At 41.6% G+C, this 21,469-nt stretch overlaps 2 protein-coding genes across 3 annotated transcripts; one reads left to right on the top strand and one right to left on the bottom strand.

The window, feature by feature from the left end:
- Nucleotides 1–3,279: 3,279 nt before the first annotated feature.
- On the top strand, nt 3,280–14,897 carry tasorb (transcription activation suppressor b). 2 transcript variants are annotated; one of them, XM_026242134.1, is made up of 23 exons: nt 3,280–3,922; nt 5,053–5,198; nt 5,352–5,444; nt 5,799–5,871; nt 6,473–6,564; nt 6,665–6,799; nt 6,888–7,003; nt 7,086–7,117; nt 7,214–7,319; nt 7,410–7,513; nt 7,604–7,707; nt 7,912–7,984; nt 8,070–8,144; nt 8,236–8,937; nt 9,443–9,702; nt 9,780–9,906; nt 10,126–10,967; nt 11,067–11,186; nt 11,300–11,459; nt 11,874–11,973; nt 12,057–12,235; nt 12,326–12,460; nt 12,551–14,897. In XM_026242134.1, exons 1-23 carry the CDS (start codon nt 3,613–3,615, stop codon nt 14,008–14,010), a joined length of 5,544 nt encoding a protein of 1,847 aa, XP_026097919.1. In that variant the 5' UTR covers nt 3,280–3,612; the 3' UTR covers nt 14,011–14,897. The 2 variants fall into 2 exon arrangements, with proteins under 2 accessions (XP_026097919.1, XP_026097918.1); XM_026242133.1 differs by having other exon boundaries at nt 3,284–3,922; nt 7,083–7,117.
- Nucleotides 14,898–16,378: 1,481 nt separating this feature from the next.
- Nucleotides 16,379–19,903, bottom strand: LOC113069136 (amphoterin-induced protein 3). The gene has a single exon (XM_026242132.1). It carries the CDS (start codon nt 18,185–18,187, stop codon nt 16,742–16,744), a length of 1,446 nt encoding a protein of 481 aa, XP_026097917.1. The 5' UTR covers nt 18,188–19,903; the 3' UTR covers nt 16,379–16,741.
- Nucleotides 19,904–21,469: the final 1,566 nt, after the last annotated feature.

The following is a 21,469-nucleotide window of genomic DNA, read 5'->3' as shown; positions in this document are numbered from 1 at the left end:
CAAGCTGGTAAGAGCTAAATCCTCCCAAAAATGTTCATCAGCATTTCCAGTAAGTGCTGTAGTAGATCTGGAGTCTTCGTGATGCTCACTGCATGTGTGGTGTCAGGTAATGAAGATGCTCTGAAGGTCCTGGTGCAGCGTAAAGAGGCTTTGTCTAATGCAGACAACAAGGGATGGATTCCTTCGCATGAGGCAGCGGTGCAACACAAGAGGATCATTCTGGAGATCACGTATGCAGGTTGAAGAGATGTTCAACTGCGCGGAAAAAAGAGAGCACCTACTGTATGGTGGGATTAAAAAGTTACAATTACCTATTTACATTTTTCATAAAGTTAGAATTGCGAGATGAACACTGAATTATTGATTTATTTGGGGGGGGGGGGTTAGAATCAGAATTGCGAGCAGTTAACTTATAATAAAAATAAATAAAATTCAGAAGTGCGAGCATTAAATTTATAATTACAAGAAACAAATCCAGAATTGCGAGATGTTTAAGCATTTCGAGAAATTTTAAAAAATCTGAATTGCAAGGAAATAAAATACAATTCTGAGAGAAAATAGGTAAGAATTGTCAGATGTAAACTCAGAATTCAGGGTTTATAATCGGTATAAACTCAAAATTGTGAAAAAAAGTCTGAATTGTGAGTAAAAAGTCATAGTTACCTTTTTTATATTTTTTATTTATCTGCTGAAATAAGCTTCCATAATAGTTCCCTCTCTAAACCCCTAAAACATAATGAGAATTCCTCATTCAGCATCTCCTCAAGGGTCAGGACAATGCCGTACTCTGAGAGGGGAGACTCCACTGTTTCTCGCCGTTGTCCCCGGTCTACGTGAGAATTCCACAGAACGTGCTGCTGCAGAACGGCTGTGACCCAGACTGTAAAAATGAGGATGATGATTCTTTATTGGTTGCAGGTGTGGAATGTGGTGCTAAGATTATAATGGCAAGACTTTTTTTGGGGGGGGGGGTAGATTAAAGTGCATTGTTAATTTAATTAATTTATAAATGAATTTTGAAAATGAAAAAAAAAAGGTCATAAATGAAAAAACGAATGTAAAATAAAACAATCCAAGCTCTAAACATTTCATCAGATAGAAATTGTGAGTAAAATATTTTAAAAATCATCATTCAAATATTTTGGAAAATAAGGGGCCTTGTCAAAAAGGTTGAGAACCACTGATTTAAACAGGTTGATTTTAATTTGCAGTCTTTAAGTTTTATATTTTGTAGTCAAAATAGTGTAGAACTTAATAAAATGTATTCAACATTTAAAAAAAATGATCTTATTAGTATTGGCCTGAATACATGAATTGCCTTTTTTTCCAGCCATAAAGCATGACCAGTATGACCTGGCTCTGCTGCTGCTACGCTACAATGCCGCTGTGGACCAAAAAGGAAGTCTTCAAAGAACCGCTCTGCATGAAGCATCCGTGCTTGGCCTGGATAACTTTGTATACAATCTGGCGCTGACCCAAATGTCATTGATGTCTGTGAACATTATCCTTTAGGACTTGCAGCTCACGCTAGACATTTTAACATTGTAGAGATTCTGCTTCAGAAAAGTGATTTTGAATTCTATCTATCCGTCTGATCCCCACTTTCCTTCTGCCCTTCAGTATCCATTTAAGGATGAGGTGATGCTGCGTATGCTGCTCAATAATGGCTATGATGTGCAGTGCTGCTTTGACTGTCCGTATGGTCAGGCCTCACATGTGCCTGTGGATTATGAGGGCTGGAACGCTTCTGTCATCAAAGATGTTGTGGTAAGACCAGTTTCTCCTCACTTTGCAGTGCCAAGGAGTGTGATCTGATCATGTTAAAGGACTAATGTACTTGAAATGATTAATTCATCTTTGATCAAATAAATACAGCCTTAGTGAGCAAAAGTATTAAAAACACTTCTAAATGATCGTGTATAACTTTTTCTACAAAATACAAAAGCACATATTTTGAAAAACATCTAGGTCTGAACAAAAATCACTAAAAACATTTTTAATTTCTTCTTTTGTGATGAAAGAGGTTTGGAACAACATGAGGGTGAATCAGTGATGACAGACGTGACATTTTTATGTTTCTCTGTAAGTCTAAACTCATTTGGATTATGTTGATCATGTGACTCTCTGCTCCAAACTGAAGAGTGTTCTTGTTGAACAAAAACAGTGGCCGGAAATATGTAAGATACAAGGTAAGTCTCAAGCCAAACCTTAACTTGAAATTCTCAGTAGCCCTAATGTATAGTTCCTAAATGTGCTGTGTTATACTTGTCATAAGTGATAATGTATTAAAATAAAATGCAGCACATTCCAGAATGTATTTATGTATGTTCTCTGCTAATCAGAAAATGCTCGATGCCTGAAGCATCTCTGCAGACTGAAGATCCGTGACTGTTTGGAACGCATGCGTCTGAGGGCTCCAGTTTTTATCAGTTTCCTGCCTCTGCCCACTAGTCTCAAAGACTATATTGGCTTCAAAGAGTATTATATTAACAGCAGAGGAAGTATGACAGAAGAGTAAAACCAGATTGATAAATCTGTACAAGAGAAGCAGCTATAACAAAACTTTATAAATGTACACTTTTTATTAAAAAAGCCTTGTGAAATATTCATTTGTGTTTAAATAATAATAATAATAATAATAATAATAATAATAATAGAGATATATAAAAATAATAGAGACACAGTGCTGAAAACCTGTGATTCAATGGCTACCAGCAACTGTTTGGTTACATTCAACAAACTATCTGTTGTGTGTGTGTGTGTGTGTGTGTGTGTGTGTGTGTGTGTGTGTGTGTGTGTGTTCAACAGAAGAAAGAAACTCATACAGGTTTGGAACAACTTGAGGGTGACTAAATGATGACAGATTTTTTTAAACAGAAATTTTTGGTTAAACTATCCATTTAAATGTGGAAATATATGGTTTAGGATTATGGCTAATTCAAAAAGTAAAACAAAACTATTTGTACATGTTCAGATGTTCTTCCACAGAAGCCCAAGATGCAATTTGGATCATCTCAAATCATGCTGGAGGACATAATGATTCCAAGGTTTCACACAAACTAGTGGAGTTCTTCTATGTTCTGCGGAATTTATTTTCAGCATAAATTACTATGCCGAAAATATTGCTATTATAAACAGTGGACCCCAATGTACATGAGCTGTAAATATATGATTTAAATAATGCTTGTTTATTATGTAGGCTAATCAATGCATCAGTCATTTGATTCATGTTTTGAACTCATGTGATCATTGCTAGGTTAAATGACATAACTGAGCACAAAGGGCTCGTGGTGATTCTAGGTGACTTTCCCCAAACTGTTGATAATGTTGAATGATTCGTTCTTGGCACTCTGTGGAGTTGCTCTCACGCGCCATGCAGCGATCAGAGCTCACCGTCGTGACGTCTAGACGCTGTGCAGTTCACAGCAGCGCCGCTGGGGGGCGTCAGGCCGCGTGAAGGTAAACAGAGTGACGCCAGAGTTTTGCAGTGGTGGGGAAGAGCATACGTCACAGGCATAATGGCGGAGGCTGGTTGAGAAGGAGAATTACTCCGTGAAGCGGCACTGAAACCAACTTCATCTCCAGCTGACGAGGTGACCGCTGGTCCGAAAAATGGCTAGCAATTTCAGCCAGGAGAGAAAAATCGACAAGGAGAGCAGCAAAGCCGGCGGCCTAACCTTGGAGGATGGCGATAGCAAGAAACAATTGTTGTCAGCCTCTAGCACGGCCACATCCAAGCAAAATGGCGATCAAGCTGGATGTGAAGACGAGCAAATGTCTGAACAAGATGCTTCTGAGCGACGGAAGGCAGGACTGGCAGACCTAAAAAACTGCGGCGGTTCTCCCTCGACACTCCCGCGGTCGACCGAGGAGCTGCCAAGGAGGAGCTTTCAGATTCCGAGGAAAATCAAGGAGCGGAAAGGTTGTGTGTCCCATTGCTACCGCCACTAACGTTACCATGTTACTGCCATTCCCGAAATGCACTGTTTCTGTTTCATAGCCTGCAACTTCGCTAAAAGCTTGCTGCTTACCCTTTTGGGTCAAATTAATAGAGCTGTTTTGATAAGCAAACGGGGGATCTATATAACGCACCACTGGTATTAAATGCATTTTAGCTAAGTTGTTGCACAGCTCAGAGCTGCAGGAAATAAAGTCGTGCGCTCTTGTGCAACCTCGAGCAGCACGTGAGGATTCGTTTCACGCGCCCGCGCGAGTCGTTTAACGCACACCTCAAAGACACGATGCATTTTCGTCCCACGGTTGTAAACCTCACGGAGGCCGGTGTCATTGGTTTTCTATCTGGCTCCACTCTTCCTCCCTCACCACACAGAGCTGCACCCCACAGGACACGCTTCTTCCCTCCTCATCAATGGCAGCAGTGTCCCGTTGACCAGTGCGTTTCTCCCGTCAGTCTTTACGCACGACGGTTAGAAACACCTGTCAGTCCTGTACAACCAGCCTTATTAGGACACACAGATCCATTCTTTCCCTTACTATTTATTTCCTTATAGCAGAAGACAAAGATATTACCAATCTTTAAACCGAAAAGCGCTGCTTCAATGAAATCGAAAGTACTAAGCTGGGAGGTGTTTGTAGTAGTTGCATTACAGCTTTCACTTTGGCATTTGCTGGAATTAGTGCAAGTTTTTTTCTGTTTGTTGGTGTTCTAATGTTATATCATGTTTTCTAAACTGCACTTTAAACTCCAGTTTATGCCGTTATTTTTTTTGTTTTTATTAGTCAATCGAAAAAGCTAATTTGTTTGGCTATAATGGGCGTTAATTGACCGAATTGATTGATGAGTTCCAAATTATTCGATGATTTTGCTTATTGATTATAAACATTATAATTTTTTTTTAGTAAATATTATGAAATTTCGGCAGGATTATTTAATGTGCATTTCAATATATCACCGCAAGGTATTGAAAAACCCATTTAATGCACTAAACTGCAAGATGTATGGCGTGTTGAAAAGTTTATGACTCAACTATGTGTTTGAATTAAAATAAAACGACACTAATTTTCTTTCCCCCTTATGTGATTGTCCTTCAGGCCTCCTCCAGCACTTGTCTCCAGAATCCAGAGAGTTTGAGGAAGTTGTGAAGCTTCTGTCCACGTTCTACTTGGACGCCACGTCTCGTGGGACTTTCACCTACACCAAAGCGTCTCTCATTCGCAACGAGCTCCTGGAGAAAGAGGTGAGCGCTGAGAGAACTTAATCAGTAGATGCTGGTGAACAGTATTTTTGGTTGCTTGATTGTTAAAAACTAGATGATTGAAAATGTCCTCGGGCCATTTGAGGGCTGTTTCCAGTGAATCAAATAATGATATGATTTGTGTCTTTTTCATAGTTCATCGAGAAGAAAAGGGAACTGAAGCAGAATGGCAGGACAGAGGCAGAACTTGCCGAATCATATGCTTTTCTGCTGCCTGAGAGGAATAAGGTTTGTAATGCATTTACTATACAACTGCCACAGTAGTTAGACGTTATCAGTACTTGCAATCAAATATAGCAGAGCAAGCATTGTTCTGATTTAAACTGATTATACTTCATTATGAGACTATGGCTCCCTCTCTGAAATTCAACTTTAAGTTTAGATTTAACAGCTAGATGACGCAATGTCTCGTCGTCTTGTCTAATTATTTATCAGGACATACAGTGTAACATGAAACTGGAAATGTGAGATTAATAATTCTGTAAGCCTGCGATTTGAGAAGGTTTTAAATGGCGTCTTATAGTGATAGTCTTGGTCAAAAGCACAACTATAATCGAAGTAATATCTGCTGGACTTTTCCAGGCTCACTGGATCTGCGAAAAGGGTCTTTCTGTGGGACATTCGCGGATCAACAATCTGGGAAGCCCTGTTAAAGGTGAGCACTTCTGAAGAGTCTGTTTATATCTGTTTGGCTGTAATCATTTCCCTGGGAGGACTCTGGTCACTTGATCTTGTGGTTTGGAGTAGTTGAATTGGACAGGGCCAGAAAGACCACTGCTCCACAGTTCCTTGTGATCGCTGGGCCAAATAAATGTCAATGACCCAAACTCGCTACAGACGTTCGTTTTTGCATGGATAAACATTTTGTAAATTAACATCTGTTTTTTATATTGGTCACCCCTATTACTATTTTCTATTTTCAGAGCATGTTTGTGGTTTTGGAAGCAACATAATATTAATTTTGTTCTTGGCTTAGTGATCAGCAGATTTCTGATTCACGATTATCTTTGTATGGTTTAATGAAGCTGCTGCTGTGTGTTTTCACAAGACTAGCATCTTGTGAATGTGACTAGGGTTGCTTTAACTGGTGAAATGAAATCGTTTCTGCAAATATTTAATCTTATTAAACATAGTATGCTCTGTGCAGAGACAGAGTGAATTTCTTGGGATTAACCCAAGGCTGTTTGTGGCTCGCAGGAATGTCGCCCCAAGTAACTCCCATACCCTTGATTGCTGCTTTTTCTATTTCTTTTTAGGGGTTTACCTCTCAAAATACTCAGATTTGTTACAAATGAATCCATTTGAAGTGGGTGCTGCTGGAGACATAATCATATTTAAAACCATGAAGGTAAGTTATTGACAGACTTTGAGGGACTGCTTTGTATTTATAACACACGATGTCACAATGGTTTCAAAAAACAGTAGTGACCTTTTGTCTTATTCTGCAGGGTAAAGTGAAGACAATATTTGACAACATGCCCAAAAACAATCTTGAGCCGACCCTTAAATATGACAGTCATGTCTTCAAAAATGCCAGCAAAGTGACCTCATTATTGTCCTATAGGGCCTTTGAGCACACTCAGGTGAGTGTTTCGTTTAGTTTTCAGTATTTTGTTTTGTATTCTTCTTACAGATAGATGACGTGTGATTTCCCTCTGTGTTTTATTCCAGCAATACTTCTATGAATTTGCATTTGAGGAGCTCAGGTCAAGGCCCAGGCATGTGTTGCCATATGCGGTTGTGTCTTTTCAGTTCAAAGGAAAAGAGTCAGCCACAGCCACACACAGGTATAAATAAGACCACTGAAGAAGTATTATAATCTGTTGTGGTTTAATTTCAATTTTAAATGTTTTTTTCCTCTTTTAGTAGATTGAACAGCACGTTACATGAAGGGCAAAGAGGTACAACTTGGTTTTTTTCTTCATAGCAGTCTAACATAATGATCAGATTGGAATTTTATTCAACTTATTGCATTATTACTTCATTTTTTGCTTTAGTTCGGCGAAGATATACGGTTTGGAGTGGCTCGCTGGTGAATAAGGGCGAAGAGGTCCATCAAGTGTACATCCGGTCTTCAAGTCTCCCTCACCTTCCACTTAAACTGTGAGTCTCCTTTCTTTGCGCTAATAAAGTTTGACACCAATTCGGTGCATTGTTTTTTAAATCCCTTATTTGTTTTGGTTTTATTTTCAGCCCAGACAAGCTTGACATTAATACGGCTATGCATCTCGATCAAGTAAAGAGAAAGATCCCGCCCATTCTGCTGTCGTGGGAAGCGTACAGTGGATCGCGAGAGGGTAGGATGAGTATTGAGTTCCAGTGATGCTTTTCAGCACAACATTTGATGAATCAGTATTGACGTGACAGTGTGCTGTGGTATTTTTCAGCATTTAAGTGTGGGATGTACTGCAGCCTGTATGAGGTCATTGGGAGGAGTAAACAGGAAAACAGTCTGTCGGGGCTGTTGCACCGGCTTGAGAGAGAACGAATGGTGAGCTCATTCACAGCCCACTTTACGCTTTATTGAATTAATGTCCACAGCTTTACTCTAGCAGGGCGTCACTGCCAACCCTCTCCCCTCCTGTATACCATGTCTTCAGTCTGTTCATAGAATCTGTGTCACTGATCTGACATGCAGAATTTAAACTGCCCGTGTTTTATTATAGTCGTGCTATAATTAAACTCTTCACTCTAGGTTTTGGTGAAGCCATTGATAGACAAAGGATTTCTCTTCCTCCTTTCGTCTTCTCAGTTGCACACTACCACCGGTACGTTTATGCACAGCTTTTAACCCCATATGTGACACTGACAGTGTGGAATAACAGAGGCCGTCTGTTTTTTGTTTCTTTATAGACCGGCGAGGAAGAAATGACAGGGTTTTGCTGGCGCTTTTTGTATTTCAAGAGCAAAGAATCACCTCGAGGTTGAGTAAGTGTCTCTCTTATGTTTATTTATGGAAGTTTCTTTAGATTTTCTCTTCAGTTATTTACTTTCACTGATTTCTTCTTTTGCTTTTTAGTTTTGAAGAACTCTGGTGTAGATGAGGACCCTCTTGTTCCATTAGAGCCTAAAGACCCAATCAGCCATCAGCTAGATAATTTTATACCTGCCCTGCATCATGGCCTCTTCAAGCTGCGTGCCAATCCACCCAAAGAGCTCGCGGCGGGGCTGAAACATCAGGCGCTGGACTACCTCAACCAGAAAGAGCAAGGTGTCTTACGGCCTTTCCACATAGCAGAGTACCGGCACAGTTTGGATGACCGGACTAACCAACACCAGGCTCCCCGTCCTAAGAATATGGATGTGGCACTGAACTCTTACATATATGGTCCGGGACAGTTCCAGCTGCCCGTGGAAGCACTGCAGCAGGGTCTGGTGGACAGCCAACAGGGGGCAGCGTCTCCCCCAGCAGGTGCAGAAGAGTACAGTCCTGTCTCAGACTGGGGAGGGTCGGATAGACAGGTGCCGAGTAGCAGCACGATTGGGGTTTCTCAGTCTAATGGCGGCGCTCAGAGGCCACAGGGAGAGTATGACAAAGAAAAGATGGAAAAATTACTAAAGCTGATACAGTTACATAAGCGGACTTTGGGCAAGGACGAGGGGCCTGAAAGAGAAGAGGACTGGGACGCTGCTGGCTTGAAGAGGAGGCTGGAGAGTGAAGGTCCTGGGGGCGTGAGCAAGTACCTAAGGATGGATTTGCTGAATGGAGAACCAGGAAGAGGTGAGTCTGCGCTGAACTAATGTAAAGGAATGTACAACATGATTCTGGAAACCCTTGATGTGAAATTTCGAAAGGACTGGAAAAGTTGTAAAAGTACAGTTTTATTAGGCTCTGCTTTAAAATTATATTAAATATATTTCTAAAATATTAACAAAAAATACAATAAAATAATAAAGAAAATTATATATTATTTGCAACAATTTTCTTTCATAACAAATATGTCATATAGGACAACGATCCTTATTTCCAAAGGTTTTTATTTTTTATTTTTATCTTTACATTTTTCCAAAAGCATAGTCTCAATTTAAGAAAAAAACATTTTATATACCAGGTGATTATGAATGAAAAAGCATAATACAGCTTTAGGAAAAAAAAAAAGTTCTAGACATACATATGAATACTGTTTTTATTTGTCCCTAATGAGAGAGTAGGTGCTGTATCTACTCACACAATAGAGTGTGACTGCAGGTGCTCAGAGACATGATCTGTTTTTCTTTTCTCTTAGTGGTGATGGACAGCATGGGGCTGTGTGACACGGACCTGCGGGAGCGCGTGACTCAGAGTCCCACCCTCCGGGACACACATGCCTTGCTTAAACTCTTCCTCAGCACGCTCAACAGGATGGCCCAGAACTCTAACACTGCCAGCAGCCAGCCTGCAGTGCTGCCTAAAAGCACAGAGAGACACGACCCCAGTGACTCAGCCGCCCACTGTGATCTTGACCTGCGTGCTGAAGAAGAGCCGGTTAACCAGGATTACTTGGAGGTGTGGAGGGTTCCTCATGACATATCTAATGCTATACTCAATCGTTGGTTTTGCTAACCTGTAGTATGTGTGTTTAGGAGCAGATGGCCTGCAGCAGGAGCAGTATGGATGTGTACAGTCCTTCATCCATTCTGGAGCAGCAGCCCTCCCGTCAACCAGAAACCCCACATCAGAGCCTCCCTCTCTGGAGAACGTCCACCAGAGGTCCGTCCTTGCCTGCATTTCTCCTGAACAAAAGCAATACTTTCTTTAGAAATAATCCAAACTTTTAAACGGTGTATAACATTTAATCGAATCAACCATATCATTATACTTAATGTAATGTGTGTTTTAAATTTTGATTTTAAATATGCATTCTTTCATGTATACATGTATAATTTAAATGATATATTTACCAAACTAATGTCCATATTCTGTTTTTAGCTTTAGAGGGTGTTGGTGAGCCTTGTTTGAGTGGAGTGGAGAAGCAGGTACACTCTACACAGAAAGTAGTTGACACTATCCTCGACAGTGAGTTCCAGAACCTCTGCACTGGGGTCCAGAATCTGATGGAGGCCCAACGTATAATTTACAACCATCAGCCTCCTTTGCCGCGATGTGAGGATCAGGCTAAATGGTCAAGCTCTGCATTCTCACCTTTTGTATCCAAATATGTCTCATCAATGCCTGTGCAGAGCTACGTTAACACACTCTGTGAAAAGATGAACCATTTGATCAGGGCTCCCATGGCATCTGTACAACCGGTGGCTGTTGTCTCACCACCTGCTGTTGCCCCAGTGCCCGCCCCCTTGCCACCTGCTCCGCCCCCTTCTGCCATGCCAGCTCCTGCCCAACCCATGCTGCCCTCACCTCCTGTTCATCCTCACACTAAAACATCATCTCCAGTGCCTAAGTCTCAGGCTGTGTCGAGCAAGCCGCAAGCTACCCTCAAACCTCCTCCTTCAAGCAAGCGTCGCCTCGGCACTGTCAAAGAGGTCCACCTGTTTTCAGCAGAAAAATCAGCTGACCCCAAGAGTACAGATGTCGTGGAAAATCCTGTGTGCTCCCCATCATCTGGAAGTGCCAGTCAACCTCCAGTTGCTCCAGTCCCAGAGATTCCCTCAGAGCCTACTCATGCAGGAACCTCAAGCACTGTGGGAGGCAACGTTATTGGGCAAATCAAGCCTGATGTTTTGTGCACACTGATGGAGATCATGCAGAAAAACGCAGTCAAGTTTTACATTCAAAGAGGAGATGAGGAAAGCGAACTCTGCACTGAGATCAAGGTCTGAAAATATGAAGTGTCAGAATGTTCAGTGTGGCCCGATACATTTGACCAACCTTTGAAACACCTTATCTTTAACCTCATTTGTTTGGTTTTACAGGAATATTTACGCAGCCTTGGCAATATTGATTGCAACCCTCAGAGTTACCTGGAGAGTAAAAGTCAGCAGAAGTTCATGATCATTATTCAGAATGAGGATATAGCCGCTCATGTACATAAGGTACTTAATAACTCACTACTCTAACTCCGTGTTTTATAACTAGTTTATTAGTTGTAGGAAACAAACTCAGAAGCATCTGTTTTAAGGCATTGCTCCCTCCATTCTCCATTTAGATTCCAGCACTGGTGTCTCTGAAGAAATTGCCCACAGTTTACTTTGCTGGAGTGGACAGCCTGGATGATGTGAAAAATCGCACTTACAATGAGCTTTTCGTGTCTGGAGGACTCATTGTGTCGGATGAGCTCATTCTCAACCCTGACAATATAACACTAGGTGAGAGCTAAAGGTAGATTGTAGAGGGGTTTACAAAATCTTCAGGCACCAGCTTGTTGAAAAGAGCCCCCCCTTCAAGTGTGAATGTGTATAGTTGTAGTGTTTCCTTTAAAGACTGCATGAAATGGAAATGCACTCTAGTTTCTAAATGCATCTTAATGATTTTGAGAGTGATTCATCTATGCATATATCTTTTTTTTAATGTTTTAAATGGATAATTTTCAAATGAAACACAGTAGCTTGATCTTCCGATGAAATGACCTCTCTGGAGATATATATCTGCTTTAAAACCACCCCTTTATTACAAAACAGTCCTTGCATTCGGAACTGCTTTTGTATTTGTTTTTTTAATTCAAATGGTTACAATATGCAAGAAAAGATTGAGACTTTACACATTGCCATTTATGTTTACAGAGAAGCTACAGGGATTTCTCAAGTTCCTGGAAGAACAGGGCTCACCTTGGAAGTGGAAGGTGCACTGTAAGACTCAGAAGAAGCTCAAAGAGCTCAGCAGGTTAGAGACAAACCGATTCATGTGTTTTGCCAATCCTGACAGAGTCCTAGTCTCTGAAATCTCACACATCCTCCCTTTCACAGGTTAAACACTGAGGCGCTGGATCTGTTGAACCTGCTGACGACCTACCAGAAGAAACACCTGGTGGAGTTTCTGCCTTATCACGAGTGTGACACTCCATCTAGGCAGGCTCCTGATTTGGACTGTCTGGTCAAGCTGCAAGCTCAGCACACACAGCTTCGACACATCATTTTCCTCACAGGTACGTGAAGCAGGTCTAGTTGAAGTTCTGGTGTATATGAATGTTGGTGTGTGTTAAGTTGAAGTTTGTTTTTGCTGTGTTCGTAAACAGAAAAGCACGATGAAACATTCTCCCAGTTCTCCGGTAGTGGAGTCATCGTTGCAGGTATGAATGACATCATGAACAACTTCCAGAGTTTGATCAGTGTCCCGGAAGAAGTAGCAGTGGCTGCCCTACCTGAACCAGGTAAAAACAAAAGTCCTTTACTTTTCCTGACAAAATTCCGAAGAAATGAGAGATTTCAGTTTTGACACTATCTTCTCTTTGACTGCTCAGTGGAGCCTGATGCGGTTCGAGATGAGGATGACATGTCAATAGACTCTGAAGATGACATGCCCATTATCACAGAGACGTCCATTCAGCCTGAAAATGACCTTAAGGAACCGCAGGCACCTCAGCCCCCTCCACCCCAGACCGATGGATTTCGTCCTCCCCTCCCTGACCAACCCTGTGTGGACCCCATTAGTGATCCACTTGTACCACCTAACCCTTCCGCCTACCCTATCCAGGGCTCTATCTCCACTGATTATGCAGCTCTGAAGTCTGCCATCGCTCAATATAAAGCTGCCAGTCAGGAGAGCACCTCTATGCCTGAAGTAGAGGACACCCTGGCCAGTTTCGGTGTGAACCCCCACCAGAGCTACCTGTGTTCCAGCTCGGCACAGTGGAGCCCTTACTCTGGTTCTCCCGCGTATCATATGTCCTCGGCATATTCGTCTCCAGTTAGCGTGGCCTCCAGGGGATCAGATTACAGCCAAACTGTTGCTCCTCCTGGGACCCAAACTCCAACAAACACCTCCACCATACCAGTTCCTCAACCACTCACCATTCCCCTTTCCCTCCCTCAGCCCCCAGTTAGCTCAGTGGAGGTGCCTTCTATTCCGGAATCAGCCACCTCTCTTCAGCCGCCTGGACAGTCCTTACCCATTCCTGACAGCGTGGGAGTGCCTGGGGTGGCAGCGGCAAGCACTGCTAACCAGTTAGGACTTGCTGGCTCTCAAACTGCTAAGATAGGTGTAGAGTCTGCTTCCTCATCCACTGCTTCTTCCTTGTCCTCTCTTCACACCACTTTTCCTTCCTATCCAGATACTACTCTTTTTCCAGCCCTCACCCCAATTCCCCCTATTCCACCGCTTTTCGGCTGGGGTCCTACAGCAGGAGCCCAGCAGGGTTACGCGGCTGGACAGAGTGGGGCAGGATTCGGGGCTCTACCTTCCACCCAAGCTGAGGCCGCAAAGCCTGCTGATAGATCATGGGTAGGAGCCACTGAGAGCGAAACCGCTCGTGGACAAGAGGAAGAAGGTGCCCCTACTTCAGCAACTTCTAAAGTTCTCCAACAGGAGGCTAGTGGAGAGAAAGGAGGTGCACTGGGTAGTTCAACCTCATGTGGCCAAGGCAGCAGAACTCCAGTGAACTCTTCCTCTGAAAGTCGGGGCGGCAGTCAGGCCCCTCCCACCAGGGGCGGCACTGCCAGCAGAGGACTCTTACCCATCCCTGGAGCCCCAATGAGAGCCTTGTGCCGAGGAGGACACAACAATAGCATGTACAATCCCAGAGGGGGACATCCTGATATGATGCGTGGTGGTTTCAGGGGTCGAGGAGTACCGCCACATCCCATGAGATCTAGACCGGGTCGGGGTCACATGAGAGGGGGCCCATCCTGTAACTGGGGTTATCCCCCTGGGAGGGGAGGGGGTGGTCGGTCAGACTACTATTCGGACTACACCTATAACTAAATGCCATAGGGATGCCCTATAGACTACTGGCATTAGGATTGTACATATTTAACATTAAGAGCACATCAAATCAAAATACCATCATCTGAAATAAAAACACAAAAAATTGAAATCTGGTTTTGTATGACTGAGATTGGTGACTCAGACATTGGCCAGATTTTCACTGTTGTCAGTAATGCTCTTCCTAAACCAGATGTTTGAAAAACCTTGTTCATACCACTATATTTATATTGCCAAGAAATGTAATTGCCTTTCAATGTTTCATTTTTGTCAATACTTTTCGTTCGGATTTTCAACAAGGAAATGGTTTGTGAACAAGGAGCAAAAAGCAGACAATATTTTTTTAAAGAGAAAAAGTGAGTCATTCTTCATTTTAGCATTTTTTTTTTCATTCTTGGTTGTACAGTTCTATTAAAACAAGGTTGTATCAAACATTGTGATATTGTGTCCAGTATTAACTCGCAGTTGAGAATGTGTGAACTCTTTGTATATGTACAGTTATTTATGATGCTATATAAAAATGGTTACAGGTTTTCTTTTCCAATGAGGTTGATCAATGCCAGAGTTGTTTATATGTGTGCATTGACACCATTGAAACTAATGGTTTTACAGCCAGCCAGCAGAGGGCATAATTTCCTAATTGATTCTGCTGTCCTGATGCTGATGCAGTTTTCTAAAGGGGCTTATGTTTCTTGTCAAAAAAGAACAATTTAATGTGTTCAATTATATTATGAAGATTATGCATCTTGATTTCAAAACTGAATCTGAATTTGCCCTTTGTACATGACATACATGAATATGGTTAGCTGAAGTTTTGTAGAAAATACCTCAGGGCATTTCACAAATGTTACTATTTACCAGATAAATGACTATGTCTCTGAAAACAATGCGTAAGATTTTGTTCAAAACACTTTTTTTATGCTATTTCTTGAATCCAACCTGGATTATGTGAGTTTCTTCGTGCTTTTCTCTGTTAATAGAAGATCTGGCTTTTTATTCCAAAATTGGCTGTTGAAAGTGCAATGTTAAAAGCATGTTTTAAAATGATCAGGCATATTTCACTATGTCTGTTTAAACAGCTCTTTTGCATGGTTTGGAAATGTGTATTCTGCACAATTCTTCATGTGGCTCACCAGTTTACATTTTGAAAGCACATGCATTCTTCATACATCTCCACCTGAGTTCAGTATAGGTTTGTAGGTAATAGAAGTCCAAAGCATACCCACATGAGAGAGAGGAGGGGAAAAAAAAGATTAAAGGATTAAGGAAAGGCTGAAAAATTGCTGGAGTGCCTAGTTTTGCCCCAAAGTGAATTCTGCTAAATCTGACCTATGGTCATCTCTCAAAACAACACTAGTATTACAAACACAGCAAAAAGGCAAGGCTGGAATGAGACAGTCAATGTTATATATATCTTGATTTGAGTATATCAGATATGAGTTTGTTGATGAGATCGGTCAGTCTGTTTGGCAAGTCTAAATAATTGTTCAGTTTTTAAAAATGCTGTTTTGATGTTTAAGGATGTACAGGTTTGGATAAACTTAAAGAGAGTGTGATCTAATGAGAAATTATTGTGCATGATCACATAGGTGTGCTTTATATATATATATATATACATATACTCCTATATTATAGAGTAGATCTGGTAACATTTCATTTGGCAGGACTGCACAACAGATGAACAGCCAGGGAACACATGTCGACGAATTACGAATGTTAAATCGGGTTGCTGCAGATAAATCTGATCACATCTGGAAATGGGCTGCATGGATTAACTCTGCACCTTTGCCATGGTGCTCTTTCATTTTCATATTTTGCTTTTACTTTGCATACTGTGCACGGTGTGGGAGGGAAAATTCTGGCAGGGGTGTTAATCCTCTCCCATAGTACATCCCTTTAATGAAAGAGCGATTTGCTTGATGCAAAGTGCAGAGATGAATAATATCACACATAAACAGACATCACTACATTGCCTTCACTTTTTCTTCTTCATTTATCACATCTCCCCTTTGAGTTGTGGAGTTATTGACTTTTCGCAACTGCTTGGTGTTGCGTCATAGTTCTGCACCTAACTTTACCACCATGTTTTCTTGACAAAGGATTAGCTTTATTCAATGGTAATTACTTTACAACTGCAGAGATTGAACCTCAGTCTTCAATGGGTCCAGAATGCCTTCTGTTGTCCCATCTTTAAATTAATGACTGCTTACAGTATAAATTCAGCAGCACCTAGATGGTTTTGACTACCTTCAAAGGGCAGTGGTTTATCTTTCTGAAAAACCTTGCAAGAAGAGCTTGTGGTCATTGCCAGCTGATAGATGTGCTCCACATACAAGAATCAAAGGCAGCTCTGATTCAACGTTTGTTCTGCGCAAATAAAACACTACATTAGAGACATCTTAAATGTTGCTGTTGTCATGACAATCAGATTATTTTGTTGAGATTTATAGAGCAAACTTGTGCTTCTTTCAAACCTTGAAAATACACATGCTCGAGTCTTAAAAATGATACATTCACTGCTTTAGATTTTCAGTGCATTACTAGCAGTGCAGTCCCACGCATTCAGCGTAAACAAATGGATCACTTCATACTGTGAGACAGGAGACACCCTCTAAATCTGAGGACCAAAATAATTTATTAGGGAATTATGACAGATTAATTTGTGCTGCTTGTCCCTATGGTTCAAACAGGCTTAAGCAGTTCTGTGGGATTTCAAGTCACAAATTTGCTACTAACAGTCCTTTCTTTCTCTAATTATGAAGTTTTCTGTGTCCCATTCAATTGTAGGCTGTTCAACAACACATGCAGCTTTCGGATGGCCATTTTTCCCTGTCACGAGTGGCTCGAGGAACACCACGTGCCTGTCGGACTGAGCCTTGCTCTTGACTCGATCGGTTGAAGGAGCCGCAAAGATAGAGGCCAGAGTGCAGCGGTCTTCCCCAAAGTTTGAGATCCCCGGAGAGGGAGGAGGAGGTTTGCAGCAACCACAACGACATGGGGTTAAATACAGATACATCAATATGAGGACAAGGGTCACCACACATCCCAGAAGAGTGGTGTAGCCTGTGTTGAACGGCTCCTCCATGGCACGCTGGGCTACCACCGTTAAATTCACTTCTCGTGATTCATTGATCATCCTCGAGTTGTCCACAGCAGTGCACTGGTAGACCCCCGAATCTAGGGACTGGGCAGCTAGAATATCCAAGCTACCATCTTGATTGAGACGTAGAGATCCGTTGTGGATCAGCTGAGAGATGTTTTCTTGGTGAGGAATGATCCAGCTGTAAGACAGGTCTTCTGCGTTTAGGGATCCGGTGCAGTCCAGTCTCACTTGTTCACCCTCGTAAACAACTTTATCAGCCTTCGGAGATATCAGGGATATCATCTTCCCAATGGTACAGTTCTCAAAGAAGTGTGCAGAGCGCAGAAAGTTAATTGAGATTTGAGGCTCACCGTACATCAGACACTTGTAGACATCCTTGTAGTCTTTCACACTTGGATATCCCTTCTGCTCCCAGTGCCAAAACATGCGGTACAAAGAGCAATCGCACTCCAGACTGTTGTTGTGCAGGAACAGGCCTTTTTGCACTGCAGCGGGCAACACTACAATGTCATCTATAGGCAAACGGAACAGGCGGTTTGAGGAGAGGTCCAGTGTAACCAGGTCGGGGTGGCTGTGCTTACGAATCGAGAAGAACGGGAAGTCTGTGATCTGGTTGAGGCTGAAGTAAACCTTCCTCAGACTGCTGAGCCCCATTAGGGTGTTGCTCTCCACGCGGGTTAGACGATTGTTGTACAGCAACAGCACCTCCAAGGCTGGCAGGTCCTGGAAGTGATGCTTGCCCACCACCTGCAATTTGTTGGAAGAGAGGTCCAGGTATCGAAGACTGCTGATGTTATGGAAAGCTCCCGGGCTGAGCAAGGAGATGCGGTTGTGGGACATATGCAAAGTATGCAGCCTTGGGAGCCCGTAGAAGCTGCCGGCTGCCAGCCATGTTAGTCTGTTATGACTGAGGTCCAGGACAGAAGTTGTGAATGGAAGCGGGTTAGGGAATCTATCCAGACCTGAGGAGCCACAGTTCAGTATGTCAGAGATGCACAGGCAGCCTTGAGGACAAATAGCCCCCGAGAGCCGAACCAAGAGTGAGATCAAAACCACACAAGATGTAGAAGTCATTCTTTTGGCTGCACATAAAAAGGATTACACTAGGAACAGCGCCAGCTCAGTTGATACAGGAAGCCTTCTGCTCTTAAATCCTAGAAAGGTTGTTTTACATCTGTCGCGTCTTTCAATATTTCACAGATGGCCATGCAGATGCAGATGTGCAGTATCTGTGGCATGGAACGGACTTCGAATAAAACAGTATGCCATTAATAGATGTCTTTAAAATTAATGTTTTACATGGTTTACCTACTCTATTAGCACAACATGCACAGGAAAGCCTACCAGAAAAGTCACTCAGAACCTTCTTAGATCCGGTTTCTCTGATCTTACTTTGCTGGAACAATCCATGGTTAGAAGTTGTTGAAACAGATTATCCTGATCTGAAAGCATCCAGAAAGTCCAAAGCGTTTTCCAGTAAGTTTAATATATCCCTAAAACCAAACTTGCACCTTTCCCGGTTCTCCTGCAGCTGAGTGCTCTTGTTGTTTCCAGAGTGTCCTTTCATTGAGTGATGAGCCCACAGAGTGCAGCACTAATCTCTTCCCATCCTTGCCTCTGCTTCCTATTCAAAGCACCGCCTCACGTCTCTCCCTCTCACGTTGTGATTATTCCCGATACGGCTCTCTCTTTCTATCTTTCTCTCACTCTCTCTTTCTCTCTCTCCAATTGTTTGGTTCCTTTAATCCCCTCTGGATTTGTCTTTTTCCGCTTCAATATTCCCCCACAGAGCACATCTCTTAACAGGATTTAGGATGCTGTGCGTTTGTCTTGTCTTACATTTCATGAAAATCATCAAAACATTTGGACTTGGATGAGAGAGATATTTTTTTTTTTTTTTTGCATAGCATGAGGTACCAGTCAGCTTAGAAACCACATCTTTGACTCCCCCTCATCTCCGCTGCCAGGCGGTGTTTGACAGCTGTTGTCGGTTGTCCTGGTGGTCCTGAGGGAGCTGACTGCTGTCACACTGAATTGATCTCAGTTTGTTTGTGTTTTTCTCCAGGTGTCTTTGGCACACTATCATCATCTAGTCCATCTGAAATGATTTTAATATCTGTCATTTTACCACAGTCCCAGATTCATTTGATTAGATGAACATCTATCTATCTGTCCATTCTTCCATCTAATGGATCGCTTAGCTGGAGACAAACCTAAGATAATTTTTAATATAATTACCTAATGGCATCTACCTTCAGTTCATTTGTCCAGGCTTTTTAGTAAAACTGGATGGGTATAAAAGGAGCCCATGCATGCATAATGTTTTAGAATATAATGGATCTTGGAGTCATGGTAAGATAATCAGTCACAGCATGTGACAAATCTAAAAGTGTGAAATGGAATTAAGATGTTTGTTTTTATAGAGTGTCATTCTGTTAGGGTGGCATCTCTTCAGAAACACTGACACATGGCATAGATAGCTGGCAGCAGTCACACTGACAAAAGCACAGAGTACTCCCACACAAGACCAAACCCACTGATATGTCTTACAGTATTCCAGAAAATGACTGGAGACAGCTTTGCACAGTAGATCTACTCCACACTCACAGGATGTGGGCTCGTGAAATGCTGAATGTGTGGGAAATTAACTGAAAGAGAGAAGCTCTGGATTCCATGGCAGTCTTACATTTTCTGTGAGGACAAACCATTTAAATTACTTAGATTAGTCTTTGTGAAAAACGTTAGCCAGCTGTAGAAGAATACATTTCAAGTTGTCAAATCTCACAAACGTTAAACGGAAACGTCCATTTGAGTGAAAATTTACAATTTTCTATTAAACGCGCGCTTTAGCAGGACATAGGCGGAAGTAAGGTATTGTTGTTTTGTTTGTTTTCTGGAGAGTGCTGACAAGATCTTTTCGCATTGTTTTCCTGTATGTGTGTGTGTTTCCAAAAATATTTTGTTTCAAAATCATAAGAAAAAACTAATAAACGTATTTACCGTATTTAATTAATATATTAGAATTACGTAGACGTTGAAGTCAAATAGGTTATTCATATAAACAACCAGTAGATGGAAGCACTTGCATATGTCACAAACTTACTGAATATCAGCCCAGTGTTTATAAGTGTTTAATGGGAAACATACTAGTTATCATATTACTGTGAGAACTGAGTAAAAAGTAAGGCTTTCTTTTCTTTACTGGTTGGTTTTATACATATAATTCAAAATCCTGTTTATTTCGGGGTTTTTTTTCTTATGTAAATTTTATATTATATATTTTTAAAACGTAATAAAAGCACTTTGGAATGAACCATTGTAGCACACACACACACCATGTAAAATACGTATTGAACATGTCACTATTTATCCCAGTAAATATATTTCTGAAGGTACTGCCGACATCAAATTTTCACCAAGTGTCGGTAACAACCCAAGCAATCCATACATAAATAAAATGAAACAAACAAGTTCAGAAATAAAATAGTCGCATGCACTGCTCAGGTGTGATTTTGGCTCATTCTTCCACAGAGTCTTCAGTCTTGAAGGTCCTGACGGTCTCTTCTATGAACTCTGATCTTTAGTTATTATTTTCTATTGGATTCAAGTCAGGTGATTGGCTGGGCCATAAAGCTTTATTTTCTTTTTCTGAAACCATTTGAGAGTTTTCTTTGCTGTGTTTGGGATCTTTGTCTTGCTGAAATGTTCACCCTTGTTTCATCTTCATCATCCTGGCACTGTAGGTGTTGGGATTGAACCAGCTAATATTAATTTCCATGTACAAAGGGCAGGATTGCTTTCTAATTACTGATAGATTTCAGCTGGTGTCTTGTTTTTCCATGTCTTTTTGCTCCTCCCTTTCTTCATGTGTTCAGTACTTTTCCATGTGTAGTTCCACTTTATTATGCATAACTTAATTTCTGAACTTATTTGTTTTGTTTTCTTTGTATGTATGGATTACTTGGGTTGTTACCTACTGGTGAAAATTTCAAGTCAACAGCACCTTTAGAAATATTAGTGACATGTTCAATATTTATTTTAACATGATTATATGTTAAATAGTCTATATGCTATCAAATAATGTTATGAAATACAGCTTTTTAGACACTGATGATTCTTTCTTGCTTTTTCTTTGTGTTTAAGATGTTTGTGTTGGCCTGCCAGAAACGTTTGACTCGATCATTCAGTTCCTCCTGCTGACCTCCTGTCTTCAGCTCAGCAGTGAACTCACACAGAGTGTCTGCAGAGGTGATCGATTGGAGACAACGGGCAGTAATTCCTCCTCAGGAGAATCTACAAATGAGATCAATCTATCGAGTTGACCAAGGATGCAGTGAGGAGAGTCATAATTAGTTA

This window comes from Carassius auratus, unplaced genomic scaffold (assembly GCF_003368295.1).
Source record: "Carassius auratus strain Wakin unplaced genomic scaffold, ASM336829v1 scaf_tig00000876, whole genome shotgun sequence".
Classification (NCBI taxonomy): Eukaryota; Metazoa; Chordata; class Actinopteri; order Cypriniformes; family Cyprinidae; genus Carassius; species Carassius auratus.
This window is presented reverse-complemented; position numbering and strand designations above follow the sequence as displayed.

What these genes read in the sequence shown, in the direction of transcription:
- tasorb (XM_026242133.1), top strand. Translation starts at nt 3,613, where the DNA reads ATGGCTAGCAATTTCAGCCAGGAGAGAAAAATCGACAAGGAGAGCAGC. An exon ending in GTTACATGAAGGGCAAAGAG is followed by an intron (nt 7,118 to 7,213) that starts GTACAACTTGGT and finishes TTTTTGCTTTAG; the next exon opens with TTCGGCGAAGATATACGGTT. An exon ending in CCTCACCTTCCACTTAAACT is followed by an intron (nt 7,320 to 7,409) that starts GTGAGTCTCCTT and finishes TTTTATTTTCAG; the next exon opens with CCCAGACAAGCTTGACATTA.
- LOC113069136 (XM_026242132.1), bottom strand. Translation starts at nt 18,187, where the DNA reads ATGACTTCTACATCTTGTGTGGTTTTGATCTCACTCTTGGTTCGGCTC.